General features: G+C 56.3%; 2 protein-coding genes across 6 annotated transcripts; one reads left to right on the forward strand and one right to left on the reverse strand.

Moving 5' to 3' along the window:
* Window positions 1-849: 849 nt before the first annotated feature.
* PREB (prolactin regulatory element binding) lies at window positions 850-21,702 on the reverse strand. Of its 5 annotated transcripts, XM_054727888.1 has the most exons (13): window positions 21,306-21,702; window positions 20,544-20,736; window positions 20,139-20,359; window positions 19,858-19,938; window positions 19,637-19,761; window positions 19,282-19,455; window positions 19,063-19,135; window positions 18,718-18,877; window positions 3,469-3,580; window positions 2,124-2,189; window positions 1,970-2,040; window positions 1,686-1,810; window positions 850-1,467 (listed from the first exon to the last, which is right to left on the reverse strand). In XM_054727888.1, the coding sequence occupies exons 1-13, from the start codon at window positions 21,438-21,440 to the stop codon at window positions 1,042-1,044; spliced, it is 1,962 nt and encodes a 653-aa protein (XP_054583863.1). In that variant the 5' UTR covers window positions 21,441-21,702; the 3' UTR covers window positions 850-1,041. The 5 variants fall into 5 exon arrangements, with proteins under 5 accessions (XP_054583863.1, XP_054583864.1, XP_054583866.1 ...); XM_008162323.3 differs by lacking the exons at window positions 850-1,467; window positions 1,686-1,810; window positions 1,970-2,040; window positions 2,124-2,189; window positions 3,469-3,580 and adding an exon at window positions 17,802-18,534; XM_054727889.1 differs by lacking the exons at window positions 18,718-18,877; window positions 19,063-19,135; window positions 19,282-19,455; ... (2 more) ...; window positions 20,139-20,359; window positions 20,544-20,736 and having other exon boundaries at window positions 3,469-3,575.
* On the forward strand, window positions 12,664-17,850 carry ABHD1 (abhydrolase domain containing 1). Its single transcript, XM_008162325.3, has 9 exons — window positions 12,664-12,894; window positions 15,511-15,671; window positions 16,001-16,183; window positions 16,369-16,414; window positions 16,567-16,679; window positions 16,806-16,979; window positions 17,153-17,201; window positions 17,301-17,466; window positions 17,573-17,850. The coding sequence occupies exons 1-9, from the start codon at window positions 12,793-12,795 to the stop codon at window positions 17,782-17,784; spliced, it is 1,206 nt and encodes a 401-aa protein (XP_008160547.2). The 5' UTR covers window positions 12,664-12,792; the 3' UTR covers window positions 17,785-17,850.
* Window positions 21,703-22,141: the final 439 nt, after the last annotated feature.

Raw genomic sequence — 22,141 nt, forward strand, 5'->3', positions numbered from 1 at the left:
CCCGTGCTGGAGGCCGGGTTCCGGGATCGGTAGTCACAGGGAGCCTTCCAGGCTGCGGAGGACACTCAGCGGCCTGCAGCTGGCGCAGGGAACCTCCCACAAACCACGAGCAAAGCTCCTCTGGGCCCTGTGCTGCCACAGGACTCCGGTTCCGTGGCCCCGGGAGCGGCTCAACTGAGCCAATTGCTCTGTGGTTTGCTGGGGACTTTGCCTCCAAGAATAGCTTCCCAGTGACCGCCCTGCAGCCTGAAAGCCCCACCCATGGAGCCACCCTGCAGTTAAGGCGGTGCCTCAGCCACAAAGGTGACCTGGGTACTGGGTGTTGCTGTGCCTGGGGGAGGCCAGGGCTGAGGGCACAGGGGAGGTGGGGCAGGGTGTGTGAGGCCACAGGCCGGCCTGGGTGGCTGGGTCACCTGGGGTACATTATTGAACTCAACCTTCCTCGAGGTCCTTATCTGTCAAGTGGAGCTTACTCTGTGTGGTCACAGAATTGTTGTGAGGAGAAAATCACCCAATGTGAAACGCCCAGTATAATGCTGGTGTGTACTAGGCTCTTGATAAATAGTAGTTATTGTTAATATTATGGGGGGGAGGAGGGGCGGATACAGGGTGATGGGGCAGATCTGCCCTGAGCTGCAGGAGGGAGCTGGGTGCCTGGACACCAGGTGAGGGGGGGCTCAGGAGTGTTTGGGCCCCGGGGGGACAGGGAGAGGCTGAGCGCTCGCACCCGCTGGGAACACTGGGAAAGCTGAATCCCTGCCCCTCCAAGAGGCCTGTCCAGTCCTCATATCCCCCACCCCCTCCCTGAGGCCTGGCCCGGCTGGACCAGTAGACAGATGGCCCAGGGGGATGAGTCTGTTCAGCTCTTTATTGGTGGTCCGGGCCCTGAAGCTGCCCCTCGACATAGGATCTCCCTGAGCCACCCAGAAAGGGCTGCACCTCCTGGGACCAGGAAGGGGCCAGAGGTGGTCCTGGTCCCGCCCTCCGGAGCTCATGTTCCGGCACTGAGACTTCCGGGGCGCACCCCTGCATCCTCCAGGTTTATATCTCGTCATTCTCCAACTGAACAGCATGGACCTCAAACTCACTTGGGGGGTTCTTAGACTCCAGTGTCTCCCCTGGAAGCTCCTCCGCTTTCTGTCCAGCGTCCCTGGCCTCGGCCTGGGCCCCAGCCTCCCCTCCGGGCCCGGGGGCCTCCCCTGCGGCCTCCTGTCCAGGCTCCGAGGACTCCTTGTGGGCCTCCACCGGTCCCTCATCTTCTCTGGGCCCCGCGGCTTCCTGTGCTTCTTGCCGTGACGGGCTCTTCGCTAACGGGGGCTGCCTCCCCGGATCTTGTGGCTCCGGGGGCTCGTGGTGCTCCGAGCGCCTCGGGGCCTCTCCGGGGAAGTTGATGAGCTCTGCGGGGGTCATGAGCCCATCCCCGTTCAGGTCCTGGGTCTCCAGCACCTCGTCCACGACCAGGACCACCTGCGGAAGCACACAGCTGCCCTGGGGTCGACAGTGACCTGAGGTGTTTCCGGGAGCCCTGGCCCTCCCAACACCCCTCCCCCATCCCTGCCATGCAGGCTCCGCACATTCCTGGGGATTCGCCAAAAGAGTCAAGATGAGAAAGACCGAAGCCCCGAGGAGCTGGGGCTCCTTTGCAGGAAAAGGTTCCCCGCCCCCCCCCCCCCAACAGGGCTTACTGGGTTGGTGGTGGGAGAGTCAGCGGCTCCGGGGGCCAGAGCTGCTGTCAACATGGACATCAGCTCCAGGCCGTCCAGCTGTCCACTCTGGTCATAGTCATGGAGGGCAAAGAGGTAGAGCAGGACTAGGGGAAAGAGGCTGGGTCAGAGGCGCGTCAGAGGACAGGAGGAAGCAGGAGGCAACGGGACGGCCCGCGGTCAGTCCCCGCTCTGGCTGCCCTGAGCCTCCCGTCCATGGGCCCCCTCTCCCCCCCACCCCCCCCCCCCCCGGCCCAGCCCCTCACCCTGCTCCCGGCTCATGTGCTCCGGCTCCTCTTCCATCCTCTCCAGCCCCTTTAGGTAGCTCTGCAGAAGTCTGCCAGGAAAGTGGACCGTCAGCCCCTGAGAGGCCGGCCTGCACCCCACGCCTCACGGTCAGGCCCCAGCCCAGCGACTCACCGCAGCTGCTCCGGGCCTGGCCTGAAGGGGTTGGGCAGGGGCTGCTGCTGCGCTTCAGGGGCCAGCCTGGAGGAGGGAGGGGCGGACCAGCCTTGCAAAGAGCCTCCCCGAGGGCCCAGCCTCCCAGCCTCCCACCCCCACGCAGAGTTCTCCTCCAGACCCAGAGGGAGTTGCTTTCCCCAATTCCCCAAAACCTGGTGGGGGGAGGCCCTTCCGGGCTCCTCAGAAGCAGAGCCTTCCTCTCTCAGACTCTGTGTTTGCAGATTCCTACCTCAGATGGTCAGTGAAAACCCTTAAAACATCTGGTCAGGTGGAGGCCAGGTGAGGCCACACCTCGTCCGGACACGTTGGAGACCCAAGCAAACAGCGCAGTCAGGGGTCGGACGTGTGGATTGGGGCCATGGTTCTATGTTGATGCTGGGCCAACGGGCAGGTCTCTGGCTGAGCTCAGAGGCACTGCCCACCCTAATACCGGCCTTGTTTACACCAGGACGCAAACGGGCCTCTTTACTTCCCCAAGCTGAGGCCACCTGTGTTGGTGTAGGAGTTTAAATCTGGTTGGGGTCTCTGCCAGTCTTTTTTGTTTGTTTGGGTCCGTCTTTAAAGCTCAAGATTTGCGGAAGGTAGGGGAGGGTGGGGATAAGGGAGACAGCTCAACCAAAGGACTTGTGTGCTTGCATACGAGCTTAACCAGTGGTCACGGACAACAGGGGGGTGGGGGCATGCGTGGGGAGGGGTTTGGGATGGGAATGGGGGGGATGAGGACAAATATGTGATACCTTAATCAATAAAGTAATTAAAAAATAAAATAAAAAATAAATTTAAAAAAGCTCAAGATTTGCTCTCAGTTTTGGACGAGGCTATCTGGCTGCCCGAGCCGATCCAGACCTGTGATGCCAGAGAGCTGACAGAAGCTGCGGCAGCAACTCTGGTCACTGCTGCTGGCCCTGCCGCTCCTGGTCTGCCCCCGCCCCAGCCAGCGCCCCCTCTGCATGGGTACGAGAAAGGTGCACAGAGAAAGGTGCGCAGAGAGGTGACCCTCTAAGTCTTCGCGTTCCCTCTCTGTCTTGAGAGGACTGCAGCCCCTTCCCTGGCCCGCAGCTTCTTCCCTGAGCTTCCTGCCTCATTGGAACTGAGCTCCTGGCTCCAATGAGTCCAGCAGACACAGATCACGTGCCCACTCTGTGCAGGGCACTCTAGCAGGCTCAAGGCAGAGAGGCTGGGTGGGCGGGCAGGGATACAGAGGTTAGGCAGCGTACGTCCCAGTCTCTTGCCGCCCAGAGGGGCCCACCACGCCCTCTCCTTGCTCCCAGCCCCCGGCCCAGAGACCCCTTGATCCCATTACCTGGTGGTTCCATCCTTGGGGGCAGCCTGACTCAGGGGCAGCAGCAGCAGCACGAACATCCTCATCGTCAAAGGTGACATCTCTCCTGGAGCTGGAACAGGTAACACCTGCCCTAGGAGCAGAGTTAGGGAGTCAGGGGGAGGGGTGTCTGCACAGAGTGGGGATCGGTGGGGTACACAGGAACCGCTCCTCTCCCTGCAGCCCAGGTGACAGGACACAGGGACATCTGTGACACCACCACGACCACCCCCCCCTCACCCCTCACCCCCCCCCCCACCCCCAAGGAACTTTGCTCCAAGTAAATTTGACTCCAGATCTAGGGTTAAAGTGCACGAAGACCCGCCCTGGAAGGGGCGCTGTGGTGGGAGCCCCTCCCACACCCGGTCCTCTGGCCCCGCAGCACGAGAGGGGCTGGGAGGAGGCAGTTCAAGTTCATCTGGTTCAGTTCACCCGCTTTACAGATGAAACCAGCTCAGAGAGGTTAAGAAAAGGGCCAAACTGGAAACAGAGAGAGTCCCAAGAAGACCAACACTTAGAGAGGCAGGCTGTTCGATTGCATTTATTAAAACCTCACCGAAGAACAAATCAAAAGAGGCGCAGTCTCCTTGAAACAGGTCTAAACTCAGGTAGCGATTGAAAACAACGAACCAGAGTCGCACCAGCAGTGGCCCCAGGAACTGGTACTTGCGAAGTGCAAGTAGGAAATCAGATCCCAACATGAAGGAAAAAACAAAAACTTCCCCCTTAGACCTGCATTGTGTAGGCCCACGGGCAGCAAAGCCACTTGATTATACAAAAACAGTCAGAGAGAGAGAGGAGCGTGAAGCTTTCTGACTAGTCCCGGGTGTGGGTCCGCAGCTGCGCGTTCCGGAGGAAGCAGACGCACACCGCAGCCGAGACCCGAGACCCGAGACCCTGTGCCCATCTCCAGGTCCAGGCAGGGGACGGGGGACCCGCTGAAGCGGTGCCCTACGCACTGCCTGCACTGCACGTTTCTGGAGAAAGGTTCACAGCGTTCGGCGGATTCTCCAAGAGCACCATGACCCCGACAAGGTTCAGAACCACGGCAAGGGGCGGCATAGCCTCCGAAGGTGCGGAGGAGCGGGCGAGCACCCGGTCAGCAGGAAGATACAGGGGGGAGCCTGGCCCTGGCTGCGCCAGCGGAGCCGCCCCGCGAAGCACAGCTAAACGTGGAAGTCCACCCGGGGACGCAGCTGCCGAGAGTCCTGGAAACTGTTCTCCGTGTTCTGTGCATCCGTGGACCCCAAAGGATACAGTGAGTCTGCACGGTTGGTCCACGGTCGCCAGTGGCCCAGTGGGTTCCGAAGCCGCAGCTGCCCAAAGGTGTTCGCAAACGCTGGCTGGCAACATAGGTCCTTGTGCTTTCGTCGTCGGACCCGGGAGAGAACACGAGGTCTTGGGCCCATGCAAGGGAGGCAGCTGGAGCTGAGATCCCCGGAGTAACTGGGGACCCTCAGAGGTCCCACCACAGTGGACACCCCCCGGCAGAAGAGTGGACTAGAGAACTCTCCGGGCCTCGTGGCTGGGAGTCTGCTGGTAAGCGTCCCAGTGAAAAGTAACTCCAGGGCTGGATAAAAATAGAAAGTATCTTTTCCAATGTGACGCGTTGGCAAGAAAGTAAGAAGTTCTCAGTACAGAAGCAGTAAAGCCGGTAATCTCGAGGAAAAGTTAGCTCGGAGTCAGCCTTTGCCTTAAGAGCTTTGGCCAAACCCAGCCCCGGTGAACCAGAGCTATCAACCCCGGTGAGTGCTTGGTGCAGTAGCGGAGACCAGAGAGGAAGCGTGGACCACGCAATGGGAGGAGAGTAATGGGAGACTCAAACAGCTCCACTCTCAACCTAAGGCTGAGCGAAAAGTAAGGAGGGCCGCCCAGAGTCATGCTTATGTTGACCTTGGTGCTGAGAAGAAAGGAGAAGAACATCCTCCCTGAGAATGTGTAATAAGCCTGCTCGAAGGCGGGCTCGAGGCCAAATGAATGCGGCCTCTGTGGCTCAGAAACCTACGCAGATCATTTATTTTGAAGGGGCACCTGGTTGATCGTGGGCCCAGCTGACTGACAGAAGAAAATGTACACCTTGTCTGAAGGAACACAACTCCAATCCGGGGCTCAAAGAAGCTCCATAGGGTAAGGTTCCAGGAGCGTGAACTCACAGTCAAAAGTCATAAACAGACAAGGAAATAAGACCCTGTGAATAAGAGCCAGGCAAACAATAGCAGGCAAAGCCAGGGTTGTGAAATCTAAAGATATTACAATTCTCACACACATAACATAAAGAATACTTAACACGTTTTAAGAAATTAAAGAGAAGCTTTCAACTATGAGGAAGGAATAAGAACATAAAAATGACCAAGTAGATGTGAAGATGAACCCAATAAAACGTATGCAAATATAAAGAAAAGATTGATTTTAAAAAAATACAGTGAGTGAGTTACACGGATTAGACACAGATGATGTGAGAATTAGTGACCTGCAGATATGCACCTGGGAGCCCTCAGCCACCATGGCAGAGGCCTGGCGGCCCTGAGGCCACCGTGCTGAGAAGGCCAAGTGGAGAAGGAGACAGAGAGATGCCGGAGGAGCCCCAGCCATTCGGGCCTCCAGCTGCTCACACCTTCCCAGCCCAGGGAGCACATGGGTGAGAGAGCAAGCCTTCAGGCGATTCCAATCCCCGGCCTTCAAGCTGCCTCAGCCAACACAGAATGGAGCAGAAATGCACTCGTTTCACGCCCTGCCCAGACCGCACGCTGTGAGCAAAGGCAATGCTCTTGTGCTCAGCCACTAAGGTTTGAGGTAAATTGTCACAGTAATTAAAAAATATATATATGTCTGTATTGATTTCAGAGAGGAAGGGAGGGAGAATCAGAAACATCAATGATGAGAAAGAATCCTAGATCAGCTGCCTCCTGCACGCCCCCTACTGGGGATCGAGCCTGAAACCCAGGCATGTGCCCTTGACTGGAATGGAACGTGGGACCCTTCAGTCCACCGGCCGATGCTCTATCCACTGAGCCAAACCAGCTAGGGCTGTCACAGTAATTTTTGTTTTAATCCTCGCCTGAGGATATTTTTTCCATTGACTTTTAGAGAGAGAAGGAGGGAAGGAGGAGGGAGAGAGAGAGAAGAAATATCAATGTGAGAGAGACACATTGATTGGTTGCCTCCCACATGACCAGAGCAGGGATGAACCTGCAATGGAGGTACGTGCCCTTGACCAGAAATTGAACCCGGGACACTGCGGTCTGCGGGCCGATGTTCTAACCACTGAGAAAACCGGCCAGGGCATCACAGTAATTAGAACGGGTTTCATGAGTGTGTGGCCTGCTCTAGGAAGGGTCCTGTGCTTAGTCTAATGCTCTGCTCTCATTGTCTTGAAATTCTTAATCTTATTTTTGTACTGGGCCCTGAAAAGTATGTACTTGGTCCTGAACACTGCCCACATGAATTGCTATCACTCTCCTCTTCGTTCTATGTATCTTCACATTTATGCAATTATTCAGTATGTGCAATTGACAGAGAACAGAGCTTTGGAACCAGCCAGACTTAGGTTCGAATCCTCTGACCTTGGGGAAGTTAATTATCCTCACTAAACTTTAGCTCTCTTATCTGCATAATGTAGAGAGTACTTACATCACAGGGTTAGAGTGACTATTAACTGGGTAATGAATTACTTCTTGCACAAACTAATGAGTAGCCTCTCATTCTTGCCCCTGCCTGTGCTATCCTCTCCATTTGTTTGTTTTGTTTTTATTCTTTTTTTCTATCTTCTCCATTTAAAGACCCCTCCATGCTTATATCAGATTAATCTTCCTTTGCTGGAACTCCACTGCTCCGAAACCTTCAATGGCTCCCTATTTCTATTACAGTCCAGAGTCCTCGCTGGGCATTCAAGACCTTCTACACTCAGATATCGAGTTATCACGTTAGACTCATCTTCCAGCGCTCCCTCACACTAACACTCTGCTGCCAGAGAGCGGTTAGTGGAGTCTCTGACATACTTTTCACTTTCACTATTTTTTTGATTTTTGGGTGGCGATTTTTTGGTTAATCTTCACCTGAGGATATTTTCCCCCCTTGATTTTTGGAGAGAGTAGAAGAGAGAGGGAAAGACAGAGAGAAACACATGGACTGGTTGCCTCCTGCATGCACCCTGACGAGGGCCCAGGCCGGGGAGGAGCCTGCAACCAAGGTATGTGCCCTTAACCGGAATCGAACCCGGGACCCTTTGGTCCACAGGCTGACACTCTATCCACTGAGCCAAACCAGCCAGGGCTTTTCACTTTCACTTTGCAGTGTTTTTGCCGGAGCTGTTCCACCCTCTCCCTGGAATATCCCGGGCCCTCGGGACAGCCTTCACAGTCGGGTTGTGGTCACTTCACAAACTTAACCAAGTGCCTGTGGACTTTGCGTGTCGTCTAAGTGATATTCTCTCAAGTGATGCTTCCAACGGTGACATTTTTGGTGCAGGTAACCCACCTCCTCCATTATTTAAGGGAAGTCAGGCTCAGCCTGGTCCGAGTGGCTCGGCTGTTTGAGCACTGACCGTGCACTGACAGGCTGCCGGTTTGATTTCCGGGTAGGGCATGTGCCTGGGTTGTGGGTTTGACCCCCAGTCAGGGAGTGTACAGAAGGCAACCAATCAATGTTCCTCTCTCTCTCTCTCTCTCTCTCTCTCTCTCTCCTCTCTCTCTCTCCTCTCTCTAAACATGTCCTCAGGTGAAGATTAAATAAATAGATAAAGGAAGGAAGTCAGCCTAAGGCACTTCCAGTAATGAGTAATGAGGTGGGCATAATGCGATTCATTCACACACATTTCTAAGTATTTACAAAGCATCTGTAAGCAACAGAAATAAAGCCATTATTGAACCACTGCCTGTCAAATAAAAATGTTCTAATCATTTTCTATAACCATATGTGTAAACATAATTTACCCTAATGGCCACATGAAAGCCACCACAACTGCCAGTTAACCGCTGCGATGTAATTCAGTAAAGTTATTCACATCCTACACATACACACACGCGCACACACAACACACATGCACACGCACACACACACTCACATCCCACCACCCTCTGGCCTCTGGTTTCTTCAAGCCTTTGCGCCTGTGCAGGAGAGGCGAGCGGCCTTGGGGTCAGACCTCTGATCAAATCCTGCCTCTCGCAGGCGAACGGGGCGGTCTAGGCAGGTGTCTCCGGCCCCGGGATCTTCACTTCAATAACCCAGGGTAGCGCCTCCCGTGGGGGATGGGAGGGTGCCACGCGATGATGTAGGTCAGCTAAATGGCTGGCGGGGAGCAGATGCTTCTTGGGGAGTCCAGAGTCTCTGGGATATGGCAGGGCCTTTGGTCCCGCATCCAGTGCAAAACGTCTCCCCCAGCGCCCCTGCCCGCGGCCACGCCACCTCCACTCCACTTCAGGAGGGAGCCTGGCACCCACAGGGCATCCATCCATTTCTTGCTAATTCTGTCAGAAGTTATTTGGAACTGAATCCTCTCCCTTAACTTATCTCTGGTGCCGCCCAGCATCACCCCCACTCCCATACCTCTACCCCCACCCCACACCTCACACCTCCACCCCACTCCCCTCCCCCTGCCCAAGAGAAGAGCCCGTGGCTTGCAGCCAAAGGGGCCCCCACCTGGGAGCTGGCTCCAGCCTGCCACTTCCAGCGGGTCGGTCCCCTCTCCATTGTCTAAGGAGGATGGGACTCCTGCAGCCCCTCTCCCAGGCTGTCAGGAGGGAAAAGCCCTTGGGTGACTGAAACCTCACAGCCAGGCGGAGGGAGCCCGGCTTCCCCTCTCCCTCCACCTGCTCTCAGGGTCACCCCTCCCCAGGTGCCCCGAGGCGAGGGCCCGCTGCGCCGCGTCCAGCCGCAGGGGATGCGGAGGGACTGGCCTGCAGCATCCGGCTCCGAGGCCAGGAGGCCGCATGGGCCCCGCGCCTCACCCTGCGCAGGGCGCCCGGGTGGCTGGGGCGAGGGTCCCGGCCGCCCCCACCCCCCCCCCCGCACCCCCCTCCCCCCCCCCCCCCCCCCCCCCCCCCGCCCAGCCCGCTGGCCCGGGCGGGGCTCGGACCCACCTGCGGCAGCGCGCGAGGCTCCGGCAGGGGCGGCTTCGGCGTGGCCGGGGCTGTGCGCCAGCTCCTCGCCGCCGCCCTCCCCTGGCAGCTCCACGTGGCCGCTCCACGTCGCCCTCCCGGCTGCAGCCGCCGCCCTGGCCCGGGCAGAGTCCTGGTCGCCAGCCGGAGGGAGGGCAGGGCACCGCACCGCCCGGACCCGCCCCGCCTGCTGGCCCTCCGCAGCTCCACCAGTCTCCCTGCCCGCTCCCGCTGGGAGGGAGGGAGGGAGGAGAGGGGAGAGAGAGAGAGAGAGAGAGAGAGAGAGAGAGAGAGAGAGAGAGAGAGAGAGAGAGAGATTGGTGCACGTGGCTGTGTGTTGCCGGAGCCTGTGGCACAGCAGGGGGTGTTTTGTGTGGCTGTGGGTCCGGGGTGACAGTGTGGGACTGTGTGCGTGTGATGGTGTGTGATGGTGCAGTGTGTGTGTGTGTGTGCAGTGTGTGTGTGTGTGATGGTGTGTGATGGTGCAGTGTGTGTGTGTGTGTGTGTGTGCAGTGTGTGTGTGTGTGATGGTGTGTGATGGGGCAGGAGGAGGATGGTGGTCGGTGTTAGGGTGTTTGGGTGAACTCTGCCTGAGCTGTCTGAGATCCGCAGTGACAGCTGTGACTGCTGGTTTCCAGTGCCCGCGAGCTTCATTGTGTGACTGTGACTGACTGCACCTCACGGGGAAGTGGCTCCGGGTGAGGCCGGGAGGGGTGTCTGGGAAACCTCTCATCTTAAGGGTGGTGGTGGCAGTTGTTTGCCAGCGCAGAGTGTGGCTGCAGCTCTGTGGTCAAAATGGAGCGTCACCAACTTTAGTCACAGCGGCCAGTCCCTCCACCAGGGCTCCAGACTACGCCTTCGCCCACCGGCCCGAGGACTCAGTTCTTGGAATAAAGGACTTCTTACCTGGCTGGAGTCTTCATCTTCTCCCTCTCCATCAGCCGCTTTCCACCACTCCCATCACAACAAACCTGCCCTCTTTCCTGGTGGACGGGACTCTGCCTCCTTGGATCTCGGTAACTGTTGGTTTCGGCAACACCGTTTCTCTCTCGGTAGTCATCTCTTCTTCGTTTTCTTCGTGCTTCAGAATTCCTCGGGGCTCTGTCCTCACTCCCCATCTGTTCATGTGTGCATCTGCTCCTGTAGCTTCCATCACTCTGTATGATAGGCTGAATTGCATCCCTCAAAATTTTACACGTTGAGGTCCTAAGCCCTAATTCCTCAGAACGTAACCTTCCTTGCAAGTAGAGTCACTACAGATATAATTCGTGAGGATGACTTCATACTGGAGTAGAGTGGGTTCCTAATCTCATATGACTGGCACCCATAGAAAACTGTGGACACACACATGGAGAAGAACATGTAAAGATGCAGGCAGAGATTGGGTGAAGCTTGGACATGCCAGTGAAAGCCAAACATTGCCAGCAAAACATCAGAACCTAGACGAGAGGCCTGGGACAGACTCTCTCACGGCTCCCAGAAGAAATCAATCCTGCTAACACCTTGATCTTGGGCTTCTAGTCTCCAGAATTGTGATTCTTCTAAAACAAATCTGAACATGTTGCCCACATCTCCATCAAACTCTCTGGTGGCTTTGCCCCACCCTTAGGATAAACTCAAACACCCTTTATGTAGCTGCTCACAGCCTGGTTCTGCACCATCTCATTGGCTCCAGCCACACCAAATTTATTTTGGTTCCTAAGAAGCCTCTCACATCCAGGCTCTGCTTCGGCTGTTCCCTCTCCTGGAACAGCTGTTCTCTGCCTGCCTCCCCCTGGCCTGCCTGGAAATCTCCTGCTCGTCTTTTGGTTTTGCCTTAAGTGTATTGCCATTTAACATTTGGGTATGCTTTCTCTGATCCCATGGTGTTAACACCATGCCCTATTGCAGGGTTTCGACCCTGACTACATACGTGAAGCTTCTGGAGAGCTTTTCAGTTATATTGATACTTAAGCTCTGCCTCAGACCAACTACAGGGTGCCCCCCCCCCCAAAAAAAATGTATACGCACTTTGAATGATTACAAAACCAGTGTTTATTAACACACAGTTCATTTTCAAAATTTAAAGAATCTACAGAAGTGAATGATTTTTTTTTTTTAATCAATGCTTATTTTCAAACTGATGACCATTCTGGTCCAGGCACTGCTGATAACTCAAAGCAATGGAATCACAAACATCAAGAGTCATTTTGTTTGGGATTTGTGTGCCCTCAGTTTGTCCACTGTTGCCCGTTTTGTCTGTAAACTTTATCTTTTATGTATCCCCATGGAAAAAAGTCTAGTGGCACTTGAGGATAAATACTCGTTGTTCGAAGTTTAGCCTGGCTTCATCCATTATTTCAAATCAGTTAAGCCTGAAAAGGGGTAAATATTGAGTCATTGGCTGTGTACACATTGTATGTCTGTAGATGGGAGGTGCGGCCTGGGCACTGGTCCGTTTTAAAAGTCCCGGATGATTCTGACCTTCAACCACGGCTCAGCCGCTGCTCTGGCAGATGGCTTGTTTCCACATCCCGGCGAAGACAGGGACAGCAGCCGGGGGATCCAGGGCCAAGTGGGTGAGGAGTGAATGTCTGCTGCACTCACTGGCAGGGGTCACATCACACAGCGAACGGCACTGAGCCTGTGTGTGTGACTGTGTCAGCCCCCCACTCCGTGACTGTGGAGCCCTGCGGGGTGAGGACAGGGTGGATGGCTACACGGTGACACTGCAGCGTCAGCCGCCACGTGCACTGGCCGCTTCCTGAGTGTCAAGGTCACGGTGAGTGGCTGTTCTGTGTGACAGGGCAGGGCGTCACCCCCGGAGCGGCTGGGTCCCGTGCGTGAGGACCCAGGCTGGGGACTCACCTCGCCGGGCGGCTAGAGGAAGGGGCGGCGGGGCCCCTCCCGGAGATGGCGGCTGCGGGCGAGGCCGCCCGCCCCGCCCAGGGGCTGCCCCGCGTGTGACCCAGCGGAAGCAGGAGGCGGCGGGGAAGACAGCTGCGGGTCACTCGGTCAGCTCGGCGGGCGGACGCAGCCCCGCACCCAGCGCCCCGCTCTCCGCGCCCGGGCTCACGGGGGGGGGGGGGGGGGGGGGGCGGGCCGTGGAGGCGGAACTGGCGCGGCGTCCAATCGGGTGTAGCGGCGAGGCCGGCGCTCACCTGCGGACCCACTGGTCAAAGCCAAGGCCCCGGAGCCGGTCAAGACCTCGGGAGCAGAAGCCCAGCGCGCGATGCTGAGTCTCTCCCCGTGCCCCTGGACAGATCTGTTCTTCCTGCTTTTGAGCCTCGGCGCTGCCCTCTACTTGGGCTACTACTGGGCATGTGTGCCCCAGGTGGGTGCGGGTCCAGCGCTCCGGCCGGGGAGTTGGGGGTGCTCGGGGCTAGGGGGCAGCTTCCAGCAGGGAGCCCGAGCCCTTGGTGGGAGCCGGCGTGGTTGGGCCTCGCTTCCCAGGTGAAATCTGACGCCCCAACCCCACCACCACCCCGCCCCGCGCTCCGGCCAGGCTCACTTTGGATCACCGCCTTATGGAGAGTCGTTCCTTTGCCTGCCTGGACTCTCTGCAAGTCTCCTGCTCCGCTTGCCAGATGGGCCGTTCGGGCATCGAGGGGTTCTGCTCTCTATGGTGTGGACAGGCATTCGGGGAGGCGGGGTGGAAGGCACCCCGAGTGTCAGGAAAACATCACGCGATGTTTCCTTGTCTTTCCCAGCAGTCTAGCGAAGTTCCTCATTAGCTCAGTGAATGAAGGAACCTGAGCCTGGGGGTTGTGGCTGACTCCCCACACCGCCCCATCAGGTAGTAGGCCTTGCTTCTCCCGCCTCAGGATTAATGGATAACCCTAACTGCCCTCGCTCATTCAGCCTTGTTTTGAGTCCTGGGCTCTCCATGTCTAGTGAAGTGAGAAAGTATGTCGAGGCTGATTTTGATGAACTTGGAGATTATATTCTCACTGAAATTTAGGTAAAATACATAATTTACATATCCAGAAAAATCTAAAGAGTTCATCTTCATTGAACTCTGTCCTAAGTAGCTGAGTGTAACAAGAAACCTATTGATTCAAGCCCTTTATGAATAAGGAATCTTACTGTTACCTAGACTTTTCTGTATTTCCAGAGCTTTCAACATTCACACGTATTTTTTATACAAGAAGTCTGCCTTAATAAAACAATTTAAAAAGTCCAAACCTCACAATACCCTATAGACCCTACTTTATATGTCTGATTTAGAAAGTCACTTATTTCAGACCTTAATTAAACATTTTCCTTTGCTTGCAACAAGCCACACAGAAGTCAGAGACCTCTGGCACTTCATTCTGCAAACCCTTCCTTAACTTTCACCTACTGGTTAAAATGCAGGGAAAGTGCCATTCCGGAGGCCCTGGAGATGTGGCGTTGGAATTGTCTAGCATGGTAACAGACTGGTTTTGATTTATCCACAGTGACCAATGGGCATGTGACAATGTAATTCTCAGGAATGAGGCAAGAAATACTTCACTATAGTTAAAAGGAAACCCACATAAATCAAACCTGTGACCTAATTTATTAGGACCTTATTCTACACCACTGAGCTGCATGACCAAGGATTTAATAAATTGATAACTCAAAATCTTGATGATTAGGAGGTAATACATAGTATAGTGACTAAGAGCACAAACTGTAGAGTTGAACAGAGCTGGATGTGAATCGCAGCTCCCCCACTAACTAGATTTAGCTTCACGGCCTTTGACAACTTACTGGACATTCGAGCCTGTACCCACAGAGGGATCACATTACTTAAGGAGCTGTTGTGAAAATCCCAGGATATCATCATGTAAAATACTTAGCACAATGCTTGGAACATAATGAGCACTCAATAAATCTTACCTCCTAGTATTAGTGGTAATATAATATTAATTCTGCTTTGCCTCTTGTTTGCTGTGTGATTTGTGGAAACAACTTAATCTCTGAGTGATAGTTTCTTATAAAATGTCCTATCTCATAGGGTGGGCTTAGCCTAGTGCCTGAATGTGGCACACAATGAATCACAGGTGTTATTTCAGGCTTAAGGACCAGGGTGTGAGTCACATCTCCAACACACTACCGACCTGGCCTCACCAGCTCATCATGTACCTCGCCCCCTTTGAGAACCAAGACTGCAGAAGAGATAGGAGTCTGGTCTTCAGGTTCCTTAGGGCCTGGGACAGAGATGCCATTTCCCTTTCGAGTCTGCACAATGTACTCCTCCTTCCTACGCCTCCTAGGTGGCTAGTCCTCCTCATTCACTTGGTCTACCCGGAAGGACCAAGCAGAGGGGTTGTAAGTCGGGGTGGAGTGCTCACTCACTCACCTGTCCCTGTTGTCCCATGTCTGTTGCCTTCTCCCCGGCTGGCATGAAGGAAGAGAAACATCTAGTCACATGGGAACTATTCCTCCTCTGGGGTATGGCCTAACAGCAGGGGCCCAGGAGCGAGGAAATGAGGTGCTGTGGCAGGAAGAAGCCCTTCAGCAGTGAGCACACAGTAGGGAATAGGAATATGCAGCACTGGGCTGCGCCGGTTTTAGGAAGATGACAGTGTGGAAAATGCACCTGCAAGGCAAAGGTCACAGGTTGAACGGTGCTACGTCTCTTCAGCCTCTGTCTGGGGTCCTAATCCTTCCTGCAGGGGATCGGCTGGGCAATTTATCTATATTACTGCTCTCTCCAAAGTGGGGCTGGGGCATGGATAGGCTAAGTGGGAGAGTCCGCACCCAGTCAGCTGCAGCAGCAGGCCTGGTTGAGTCTGTAGGGTCAGTTCTGGAGAGGTGACACTCCAGGACGGCAGTTCTCCGGGCCTCTAGCTGGACTATATTAACACAGGTGACTTGGCTACTCCAGACTAGGGTATGCTGGACTCATTCCCAGCCGAAGCAATGCCCTCTCTGGCTTGGCACAAAAACCAGGGGAGTGAGGCAGATTGTATTGTGATTACAGAGGCCCCAACTGGTGACTGGGTCCCGGTTTCTGGCCTTCCTGGAGCAACACTGTCCAATCACTGTGGAAACTTTCTATCCTACGCTATGGTGTTTTGAGGGGCGGCTACAAACCATCTTCCGAGCCTTACTGCATCCTCGGCCTCCAGTCTCTTACTGGAGGTAAGTAGGGACAGAAGGGGGTGAACACCATGCTGCAAGTATAGGGCAATCTCTTTTAAAATGAAGGTAGTCTTTGCTATCCACCTCAGTGTGTTGAGGGTAAAAACGAGTGGCTATATGGAGGGCTATTTAATTGCACAACATGAGGTAATATTGAACCTTTTATGTCCCTATTACACCTTGTTATAGTCTTGTTTTGCCTAACGTATGCCCTCAAATGATGGCAATGGGAAGTTGTGGGAGTTGTTTGGGCGAGGCAGGGGCAAATCTCTTGAAGTAGATGGAGTTCCTAATGGCATCTTTGTGTGTCCTTTTCTCCAAAACCACAGTGAAGTCCTCCACACTCCAGATGGAGGACAGCTCCTGCTAGACTGGGCTGGCCAGCAGGACAGCTGTCAATGCCCTGACCCTGCCACCCAGCCCATTGTGTTACTGCTTCCTGGCATTACAGGCAATAGCCAGGAGACATATATCTTGCATCTAGTTGACCAAGCTTTGAGGGATGGTTATAGGTAAGGATGGGCCCAACCCAGAGGAGCAGGGTGGTATCTGAGAACTGGTAATAGGGACGTCAATTCAGAGCTCTGGGGAGGTGGTGCTATGTGGAAGGCACCTTTGGACTGGGGTCTTTCTGAAGGCTGGCAAAGGGGAGGGGCTCTTAGGGACAGGCTGGCTAAGATGTACCTGTGTGCCACAGGGCTGTTGTACTCAATAACCGGGGCTGCCATGGGGAAGAACTGCTGGTGAGTACCCTACTTCCTCAGAACAGCTCTGAGGAAGCTCCTTGGAGATCCTTGGCCCTGGGGCTCCACTTAACCTATCCTCCCATCTCCCTCCCATTTCTCTGCCTCTGGCCAGGGCTTCCCTCCTTAGCCAATGACCTGGTTTGCCTCAGACCCACAGGACCTTCTGTGCCAGCAATACTGAAGATCTGGAGACAGTCGTGAACCACATAAAGCACCGCTACTCCCAAGCTCCACTGCTGGCCGTGGGCATCTCTCTTGGAGGGTAAAGGCCGCCTGGACTTAACCCAAACGCCGTCTCCCTGTGCTTCTCTCCTCCTCTCCTCTGTCTTCTCTGCCCCAACTCACTAATGCAAACCCTTCTTTCTTGGTCACCGGTCCAATCCTGCAGGATATTAGTGCTGAACCACCTGGCACGAATGGGGCAGGCTGCAGGGCTGGTGGCAGCACTGACGCTATCTGCTTGCTGGGATTCCTTTGAGACCACCAGCTCCCTGGAGACCCCGCTCAACTCACTGCTCTTTAATCAGCGCCTCACTGCTGAGCTCTGCCGAGTTGTGGACCGGTAGGGTCTTGGCAAGTGGGAGGGGGCAGCCAACGGGGTAGGATGGCAGGCATGCCAGGTCCTCCCAGTGCCTGGGTCAGTTCTGTATCTGGGCTTTTTCACTCATGAAATCAAAGAGGCTGGGGGCTCTGGGTCAGGTCCAGGAGGAGAGCCAAACCTGTGCTCTTTTGCAGAAATAGAAAGGTGATGGAAAAGGAGGTCAATGTAGACTTTGTGATACAGGTATAGTCTTTCAACCATCTCCCCTCTTCCAACTACTCTTCCATTATCTTCCTATTCCTTATTCTTAACCCAGCCCATCCCACCCTCCACCACCCACAGGCCCGCACAATCCGTCAATTTGATGAGCGCTACACAGCTGTGGCCTTTGGCTATAAAGACTGTACTACCTACTACCAGGCAGCAAGCCCAAGAACCAAAGTGGATGCCATCCAGACACCTGTGCTCTGCCTCAATGCAGCGGATGACCCCTTCTCCCCGGCCCATGGTGAGCACCCCGAATCTTGATGCTTTAGGCCCCAAGGACAATGGGCCATGTGGTGTAAGTGGAGAGAGCCTGGGGTCTCAGACCTCCTCTCCAACCCCTCCTCCAGCCTTTCCTCTACAAGCTGCCCAACAATCTCCCCACGTCGCACTGCTCGTCACAGCCCAGGGCGGCCACATCGGCTTCCTGGAAGGCTTGCTCCCCTGGCAGCACTGCTACATGAGCCGCCTCTTCCATCAGTACGCCAGAGCCATCTTCCAGCACTCAGCGGAACTGCTGGGCCACGGGGCGCTGTCACCGTCTGCGGGAGGCAAGAGCTGACCACAGTGCCAGTTGGGTCTCAGTTCAGTCTTCCCTGTTTATTAAATATCAGCTTTTCCTGTCGAACGGGCTGAGGTTCATTTTCCCTTTTCTCAAAGCCAGGATAGACCATCTAGGAACTTATTGCATATTTAGCCTGGCTGGCTTAGAGCTACCCAGCTGAACCCACAGATACTGCCTGGGTCTTCCTTTTGCTCCTTCCTTCCCAGGCAGGTGCTTGCCCCAGCAAACACAGGGGCTCATGTGAAGAGCAACGGGCCACAGGTTGTGAGGGAGGAGAAACAGATTGTTTCTGCAGAAAGGACAGCAGTGACTCCAAATTCTGGGGCACCTTCACATATTCTGGAGAAAGGATAAGCTCCACTCTGGAGCCCCTAGCAGAGCAGACAGGAGACGAGGCAGGTGGTGTGGCCTGGGCTGCAGTCACCACTGTCCTGAGTGGATCCAAAGATGAATTCAGGGTTCCCAGAGCTCAGTCACACAGGGTCACAGTCAAGCTTTAACTGGGAAGGGCAGGCAGTTCCTGTCAGGTCTCCTCAGGGGCCACCTCTGCTGTGGACCCAGGTAGCGGTGGAGTGAACAATGGTGTCGGGGCCTCCACTCTGGTCCAGAAGGTGGCAGAGTCCCAGACCCCGGATCCCCTGGGAGCAGGAGACTAAAGGAAACCTGGGAAGGCACTCTGGAGCAGCAGGATGGTCATGACAATCAGCCCCACACACAGCAGCAGCAGGACCCACACAGGAACACTCCCTGCAGGGGAGGGTACAAGAAGAAGTCAGTGGGCAAAGGGGCTTCACAAGCCAAAAAACAGAGCCCTCGACCGACTCCATTCAGGAGGGGACAGACGGCGATAAACGAGCAGCCCCTTCTCCACGAGGCTCCTTTTTGCTACCGCTAGAGGCTGGGTGGTACCTGCCCACCCCAATGACTCACGTCGTGAGGGCAGCAGGTGCAGCTGGCACCGACTATCCACAGCCACGGAGAACAGGGCCGTTTCGTGGGACCCAAGGAGCTCTGGACCACGACCCTTCTCGGGTAGAAAGGCCACATCCGTCACGACAATGCCATGGGCCTCCCTCACATAGTACAGGCGCTGGGACAGGAGAACAAGGGAAGGAAGGCTCAGTGGGAAACATTCCTCCTGGAGACATGTCCCCTGCCCCCAGGAGGCTTTCCCTCTACAGGCTGGGCCAGACTCCTCCCTGCACTCACGGTAGAAGCAGGCCTACAGTCCCCACCCCACAGAGCCCTCAGGACTGTGCCCCCTCTGCCCATTACCTGGAGGGAGAAAGCGATGTAGATGGCAACAGATCCAGTGACTGTGCCCAGGCCTAGGAAGGTGCCCGATTCACTGCAACACACACCAGAACGCTCACTGTCCCGGAGGCCCGCGCAGCACCACTCCCGCACTAACAACAGTCCTCAGGGACTCGAGCGGGGTCTTGTGGGGCTCCCCCATCCACCCTCGCACCCCGCCGCGCCAGCACCGGCTCAGACCTGACAGTAAGGCAGGAAATGACTTCATGGCCACAGGGTTTGGTCCGGAGAGGCAAGAAGGTAGAGCCATCCCAGGCGGTGAGGTAGCAGGGTGGGGGCTGGCGCAGACGCTTGTGGGGAATCTGCACTGTGAAGAGTCGTAGCCCCCCAGGCTGGTCTGGAACCTGCCCAAACCTGGGGGCCGGTGAGAAGCTGTTCAGCTCCTGGGGCCTGCCCAGCCCTCCTCAAGAGTTCTGTACCCTCCTGCACCCTGCTGAGGCCCGAGGTAATACTGGCCACGGCCACCAGCTTCCCCCAAATCTCTTCCCACTCCCCTTCCACACCTAGGTTGAGCCCCCCTCCAGGATCTTCACACCTGCAGGCCTGGTAGCGGTAAGGCGTGTTAGAAAAAGTGGGTCCATTCTCTTGCCAGTGCAGCTGTGTCACCAGCTGATCCTTCTGCCACACAAAGGCCTTAAGGTCCCAGCCCACAGTCACCAACTGGTCAGGAATCGAGAGTTCAAGGAGGGACAGTTAGGAGCTCCACTGACAGAACAAGCAGCACAACCACCTTTTTCCTCCCTCTCGCCTCCTCACCTTGCCATCAGGCCCCAAAGCCAGGTCCTCAATCTCCCCAGCGTGGGCTTTGAACTCCAGCACTTTCTCTAGGCTGGGCACCTGCAGCCAAACCACCGCCACGGTTAGAACGCCCGGGTACCCCCCCCCCCCCCCGAGAGCGCAGCGATCCCCACCCGCTTCTCTTCTAAAGGCCCCTGACGCAGACTCCGCTCACTACTTCCCAGAACCCATGTTGGCTTTCTCACAATGCCGGCCTTGCTGCTGGGGACACGCATCCTCCCCAACCCCCTGAACCGCACCTTCCAGACGCGAACGTAGCCGTCGGTGCCTCCGGTGGCCAGCAGGGTGCTATCGTGGTTGCAGCACACAACTTTCTGCAGCGGGTCAGGGCTGAAGTCTGTCTGCACCGCCCGCAAATTCTCTACGCTCAGTTCTACCCCCTCCTGGTGGGTTTCAGCTCCAGATTTCTTCTCTGGTGGGGCCGCCCCCTTCCTTTGCCGCGGCCCCTGCTCCTTGGTGCCTGCCATACAAAGAGCCCACCAGAGTCCAGGCTTCTGTGAGTAAGCGATACCAGCCCCCTCTCTACGCAGCCTCCCGCCTCCGACCGTAACCCCCCTGCCAGCCCCTCTCCTTCAGAGACCAAGGTGAGGACGATCTGACTCATTTCATCCTTTTTCCCAAAAGCCAGAGAGCCGGCTCCTCACCTGCCTTCTCAGCCTTGCTTCTGCCCTTCTGCTGGTGGGTCTGGAAGCGCAGGAGCTGACAGTGGGCATCCTGCCCCGCAGCAAGGATGTTGCCAGCCAGCGCCAAGTTCATAGTAGCCCGTGTCTCCGTGTCATGGGAGTGGAGCAAGGAGGCGCTCAGGCGCCCGTTAATCTGCTCTAGCTGCAGAAAATGCTGTGGGAGAGGGAACCGGCATGGGCGAGGTTCAGGGGTGCCCAGTTCACCTCAAGGGCAAACTTGCCTCCTGTGGTCTGATACCCTGACCCTTTGCTGACCGCCCTTCCTAGTTCACAAGGCTTTCTCCAACCCCCAACCCGTGTTTTTTTTTTTTTCCTGAACCTCACAAATCTGTACAGCAGGCAGGGTTGGGATCATGACCTCCAGGTTACAGAGCGATAGGGAGACGCTTAGAAGAGGAAAGGAAACCTAGCCTAAGGGCCAAACGCAGCACTGTCGCCGCTGCGGAGCGCAGGCAGTCTCGGGGCTCCCGGGACAGCCAGGACAGGACGATAGGACCCCCCGGAGCTGCTCCTGGGGTACAGCGGAAGCGCGGCTTTACCTTAGAGTCTCTCAATAGCCCTGTGCTTAAGTTCTCGGCTGAAATTCGCGTCGGACGCCCGGCTTGCCGGGGATTTCCGCTGGGCGGGGGCAGGGTCCGAAGCTGGGGTGCGGCCCGCCCCCGAGACCCTCCCGGAGTCGCCCGCAGCCCACGGTGACCCGGCCAGAGTGGCCTGCGCTCTCACCACTCCATTCTTTATGCCCGTCTTGGCGGCGCCGCCTCCGCCCGCAGCGATGAGCAGCCCCGAGCTGGGGTCCACCTGCAGCGCGTACAACGGGAACGGGGCCCGGTAGAGCTCGGGCGCCCGGCGCCGACCCATCCCGCTCGCCGCTCGCCGCTCGCCGCGCGCTTCACCGTCCGCACCGCGGCCTCCGCGACATGCCGCGCCCGGCCTTCCACTCTTCCCCCGCCGCTGCTGAACTGGATTCGATCGCCGCCGGGAGGACTCCCGACCCCTCTCACCCCGCGGGGATGCCCAGACTCGACCCACACACTGAGCAGCCGGTGCCTCCGCTCCCGGCCACCTACCCCGGCCTCGCTGACGCGCAGTGCGCAAGCGCGCCCAGCCCGCTCCCCTCGCGCAGGCGCAGAACCGCCGATACGCGTCAGCAATAGCCTGTCGCGGGGGGAGGGGGACCGACCTCCGGCGCCCGGACCCCGTTCTCCGCCCCCACTGTGACGTCAGACCCCGCCATCTTTTTGCGGGGCGGGAGCAGCGCGCTCAGGCCTCGCGGGAGTGTCCTGCGTGGAGAGGAGCTAATAAAGGTTGAGGGAGGTTCGTGAACCTTTAATAAAGAAATCCTGGGATTAGGGCTGTCTGCCTTCCAGACTGATACGCAGACTCATACAAGCGCAGCCTTTACGTGTTACCCCAGGGAGGAACGTGGTTTGTCCCAAGTTCACACACTGGAAATGTGGCTCGTCCCGCCTCTTCGTGCAGGCAGTGCGACTTGAAAGCAAACCTGGTCTCAAAGCCCGAATCCATCGCTTTCTAGCATGAGGAAACGATTCACCTTAACA

This window comes from Eptesicus fuscus, chromosome 16 (assembly GCF_027574615.1).
Source record: "Eptesicus fuscus isolate TK198812 chromosome 16, DD_ASM_mEF_20220401, whole genome shotgun sequence".
NCBI lineage: Eukaryota > Metazoa > Chordata > Mammalia > Chiroptera > Vespertilionidae > Eptesicus > Eptesicus fuscus.

Coding starts and splice junctions, on each gene's coding strand:
- ABHD1 (XM_008162325.3), top strand. CDS start 12,793: ATGCTGAGTCTCTCCCCGTGCCCCTGGACAGATCTGTTCTTCCTGCTT. Junction 16,184..16,368: donor GCTTTGAGGGATGGTTATAG/GTAAGGATGGGC, acceptor TGTGTGCCACAG/GGCTGTTGTACTCAATAACC. Junction 16,415..16,566: donor GCCATGGGGAAGAACTGCTG/GTGAGTACCCTA, acceptor GGTTTGCCTCAG/ACCCACAGGACCTTCTGTGC.
- PREB (XM_054727888.1), bottom strand. CDS start 21,440: ATGGGTCGGCGCCGGGCGCCCGAGCTCTACCGGGCCCCGTTCCCGTTG. Junction 19,939..20,138: donor GCTACGTTCGCGTCTGGAAG/GTGCGGTTCAGG, acceptor GTTTGGCTGCAG/GTGCCCAGCCTAGAGAAAGT. Junction 2,190..3,468: donor CCCAAGGATGGAACCACCAG/GTAATGGGATCA, acceptor TCCCTCCTCCAG/GCTGGCCCCTGAAGCGCAGC.